Source organism: Poecilia latipinna, unplaced genomic scaffold (genome assembly GCF_001443285.1).
Source record: "Poecilia latipinna isolate Pla-1442-1.1 unplaced genomic scaffold, P_latipinna-1.0 Scaffold3414, whole genome shotgun sequence".
Taxonomy (NCBI): domain Eukaryota; kingdom Metazoa; phylum Chordata; class Actinopteri; order Cyprinodontiformes; family Poeciliidae; genus Poecilia; species Poecilia latipinna.
This window is the reverse complement of record NW_015116030.1, coordinates 44238-48415: the sequence shown is the minus strand read 5'-3', so window position 1 is coordinate 48415 and position 4178 is coordinate 44238. Positions and strand designations below refer to the sequence as shown.

At 51.5% G+C, this 4178-nt stretch overlaps 1 protein-coding gene across 1 annotated transcript in view; it reads right to left on the bottom strand.

The window, feature by feature from the left end:
* Nucleotides 1-6: 6 nt before the first annotated feature.
* LOC106940913 (retinoblastoma-like protein 1) overlaps nt 7-4178 on the bottom strand; it is a 10404-nt gene continuing 6232 nt past the window's right edge. The window contains exons 7-15 of the mRNA XM_015023792.1: nt 3581-3747; nt 2945-3057; nt 2725-2828; nt 2517-2654; nt 1530-1694; nt 928-1069; nt 648-860; nt 335-519; nt 7-265 (exon numbers count right to left, since the gene is read on the bottom strand). Of these exons, the coding sequence (XP_014879278.1) occupies nt 23-265; nt 335-519; nt 648-860; nt 928-1069; nt 1530-1694; nt 2517-2654; nt 2725-2828; nt 2945-3057; nt 3581-3747 (1470 nt within the window). The 3' untranslated portion in view covers nt 7-22. The remainder of the gene's footprint in view (nt 266-334; nt 520-647; nt 861-927; nt 1070-1529; nt 1695-2516; nt 2655-2724; nt 2829-2944; nt 3058-3580; nt 3748-4178) is intronic.

The following is a 4178-nucleotide window of genomic DNA, read 5'->3' as shown; positions in this document are numbered from 1 at the left end:
CGATGATGTAACGAGCGTGCTGTTACCCTGGCGATGATGTAACGAGCGTGCTGTTACCCTGGCGATGATGTAACGAGCGTGCGGTTTCCTTGGCGATGATGTAGACGCAGCAGAGCAGCAGTTGGTCCAGGTGCCGGTCCTTCATCAAGTCGCTGCAGTGAACCAAAACGTGCTCAAAACACGTCCAGATTTTCCCACGCAGTTCCGACGACACGTCCAGCTTCAGGCACAGATCTCTGAGCCGCACGCTGGACAGATGGTACACCTGGAGGAGGCCAGAGGTCAGGGAGGTCAGAGGTCAAGGGCACTCCTCCGGCTGTTTTCCGGTTCCTACCTTCCTGAAGAACAGAGCCAGTGACCCGGTTCGCCGCGGCCGCCCGGTTCCCGCCTGGGGCTCGGTGCTGGAGGTCGCCGTGGCGACGGCAACCCGACCCGGGGACGAGGTCAGCAGGAACTGAGCCGTGACGACGCCGGAGGAGTCGCAGGGTTGGACCGGGATCAAGGCGAACGTTCGCTCACCTGCACTCAGAACACAGAGCGGTTCTGGTTCTGTTAGATCTCAGCTAGACTCACATCACTGGACCAACTCATTTCAGGCTGAAAAGTTACTGCTACGGTAGTTTAACCAGAACCAGAACCGGACCCACCTTGGAGTGGGATGCTGAGCACGGCGCTCTGTCCTCCGTTCTTCTGGCTCGTTCCAAACGTCAGCCTCTTGGCCGGAGACGGCATCGGGCTGACGGCGACGTTCAGGCCAGCAGGGGGCGCCGGCGGGTCGTCGCCAAAGAGCCGGCGCTTGGCGCTGCCGGCGGCCGGGGAGCTGTACCGGTCATGGACCGACAGCGGAGACGCAGGAACTTCTGGAAGGAGAGAAAACCGTCGGGATCCGTGGAAACCGTGACAAACGTGAGCGGGCAGGAAACTGACCTTTCCGTGAACTTCCCAGACCTGACCTGAACTCCCTGATCCGAGGGTGGATGATGGGAGACTGGGCCATCAGCGGCAGATGAGACTGGCCGTTAGAGGAACCGGAACCAGAACCCGGATCCAGACAAGACGAGAAGTTCACCTGCACAGAGACGGACGCCACTGTAGATTTGACTGGATAATATCTGGATGATTCCAGGAATCAGGAGAACGTTCATGTCGTTTCACTCTGATTTTCAGAATAAACACTTCCTGGGATTCATGACGAGCCAGAACCAGAACCAGAACCAGAACCGGTTCGTATTTTAAGCAGAGATGAGACGCTGAAAGCTTCGTTCCTGTCGATGTTCTCGGTTCTGGTCTGGGCTCCTTCTGCATGACACGGATCAGCCTGGCGTTTCATCCAGCCATAAATTACAGGAAACTTTGGAGAAATTAACTCTAAACCAGTTTATCTTCTGAAATGAGGGATCAAAATAGTTTTACCGAGTTAAAAATGATTACATATCGTTAGTTTATGAAGACGCTTCGCCTGCTGATGTTTGTTCAGTTGCTTCTGGACAGGAAGGACAGATGTGTTCATGTCGCTGCAGGCTGCTCACCTCCTCCACCGTGGGGACTTTCCCGCCGGCGGCCTCCAGCGCGCTCCACAGGGCGGAGTCCGAGGCCCAGGCCCGGCTCTCCAGAACCTGCTCCTCGATGGCGTTCAGATGCTTCACCATGTCGCGGGACAGACCTTCCTCTGAGCGGATGAACACCTCGATCACCTGCAACAGAACCAGCTGCAGTCTGCCGCCGCGCAGAGCGCCAGCAGGAAACGGAAACCTGCCGCCGGTTCTCCCTCTAAACGCTCTGAACAGCGGCAGGCCGAGACGAACTTGGCCCGGCGATTGATTTAATGAAGGATGCATGAAAAACGCTAGCTACCTAGCTTGCTAGCATAGCTACATTAGCAGCTAGTTAGCGGTAGCTTCAACCGCCTTGAGTCACAGAATGCAGTGAGAGGATCGATGCGAAATATCGATAACGATACCAAGTCAGTATCAGATCAATCTCAGCATGGAAAGATCAATATTTTAGCTTCAGATTCTCTCCACAGATTTTATTTCATTTTACTGTCATTTAATCAAAACAGTTTGATCATTTTTTGCACTTTATTTACGAAAAATTCTCACAAATTGGTTCTGTCTTTCAGTTTCTGATGCTCATGTTTTATTTTGTAAGCATAAACTTTGTCCAAATTCTGTCCAAAATTTTAACTAATTTAAAGAAAAAAACAGAAAAACACCTAAAGGTCGGCGGTTTGGTGACATTTCAGACCTAAACAATAAAAATGATTGGTGATGAAAACTAATGAGAATATTTTAGATTAAATATCCTGTCACAACAAAACTTAAGATTTACATAACGAATTTAATTTAACATTTTCATTTTAGATGCCTGGATTGAAGACTTTTTAAGGCTGCGCCGACATCCCAGTGAGGAGCTAAGCTCCAGATCCCATCGTTAGAGGAACCGTCAGCACATTCCAGCAGCGCAGCGTCACTTCCTGTCCCGAACGTCACTTCCTGTCCTGAGGGACTGGTTACCTTGAAGAAGTAGAACGGCGGCAGCTTGAAGACGCAGATGATCCAGGGGAAGGTTCTCTGGGAGCTGTAGGAGAACAGGACCACCTCCAGGCAGCAGGCCATCAGGGAGCAGTGGAAGATGTCCTGCTCCAGCAGAACCTGGCAGGAAACGCAGGGTCAGATTTAAAGGGACAGTACGCCGCCGCACTCTGCTCCGCTCTCTGCTTACGCTCATGTCCCGGCCCTGCAGGCGCTTCGTCTCCTGGACCAGAACGTTCTCCAGGACTTTGTGGTAGAGGATCTCAGCCAGCTTCCAGCGGCTCTCGGCAAAGTCTGAAACAGGAACATTCAGGTTTACAGTCTGAAACAGGAACATTCAGGTTTACAGTCTGAAACAGGAACATTCAGGTTTACAGTCTGAAACAGGAACATTCAGGCGTTCCTCGTACCGATGTGAGATCCCGGCGTGTCCTCGGAGTCGTTGGTGTAATGTTCCCTGAAAGTTTGTCCCAAAGTTTTGACCCGAGCCAGAATGGAGTCAGTGGGATCTCTGGAGCAGGACCTGCAGAGACAAACATGAAAATCAATGGCAGAAGATGACTCATGAAGTGTTTTGCTATAAAAACCCAAACTGAAGGATTTATGTTCTTAAAGAGCCGAGTCATGGTGAGGATCAGCTTTCAGAGCAAACAGGAAGTTAAGACCAAAGAGAACAGAAACCTTTCTGATTGCTGAAACTATGAATGAAATGTCAAACTTCTGACTAAACAAAGGAGGAAACAAAGCAGATCGATACAACAAAAACCCTGTAAATCTTTAAACGAGGGCTGCTTTCACACCGGCTCTGTTTGGTAACCTCGGTCTGGTTCAGTTTGAATGTGAACGCCAAGCAGACCAGAGACTGCTCCAAAAGCAGGAAGTGGACTACAGCACAGGGCATTCTGGGTAAATATAATCTGTTAAGCGCTAACAGGAGAAATGGTTCGTGACAAATGGAACCAATGCTGCAGTTTGGTCCCAGCAGAATCGGGTCTACCGGGCTGAAGGAGGGTCAGACGGCGCCGCAGCAGGGAACTGGAGCCAACCTGAAGATCTGCAGCAGGTTTTCACTGGGAGCCATCCTCAGACCCGCCACCATGCTCTGCAGCCGGCTCACGCTCTGTGTCGCCGCGGAGACGGGCGTGAACAGCAGGTCCTTCTCCTTCAGGTAGACGCGTCCTGTCAGGGGAGTGGACGGGGCGAGGGAGCCGCACTGCAGGGGGAGAGAGAAACGTCTTAACTTCCTGTTTGCTGTGAACTTCAAGATAAAATAATGAGACCAAAAACAGGGATGATTTTGTTTTTTGTTTTTAGGAGGCTTGATTTTTTTCTGCCCTGCAACAGACTGATGACCTGGACAGGTGACCTGGACAGGTGACCCCACCTCTCGAATGGAGAGGAGAGGCAGCAGCTCCTTCTGACCCACTAGGGGACCAGGGTGTTAGAAGATGGATGGAGGGATTTTTTCTGAGGGTGAAAACAATCTGTGCCTGTAAGAGACTCCATCCTAATCTCTCTCTCTCTCTCTGCCTCTCTCTCTCTCCCCCTCTCTCTCTCTCTCTCTCCCCCTCTGTCTCTCTCTCTCTCTCTCTCCCCCTCTGCCTCTGTCTCTCTCTCTCTCTCTCTCCCCCTCTGCCTCTGTCT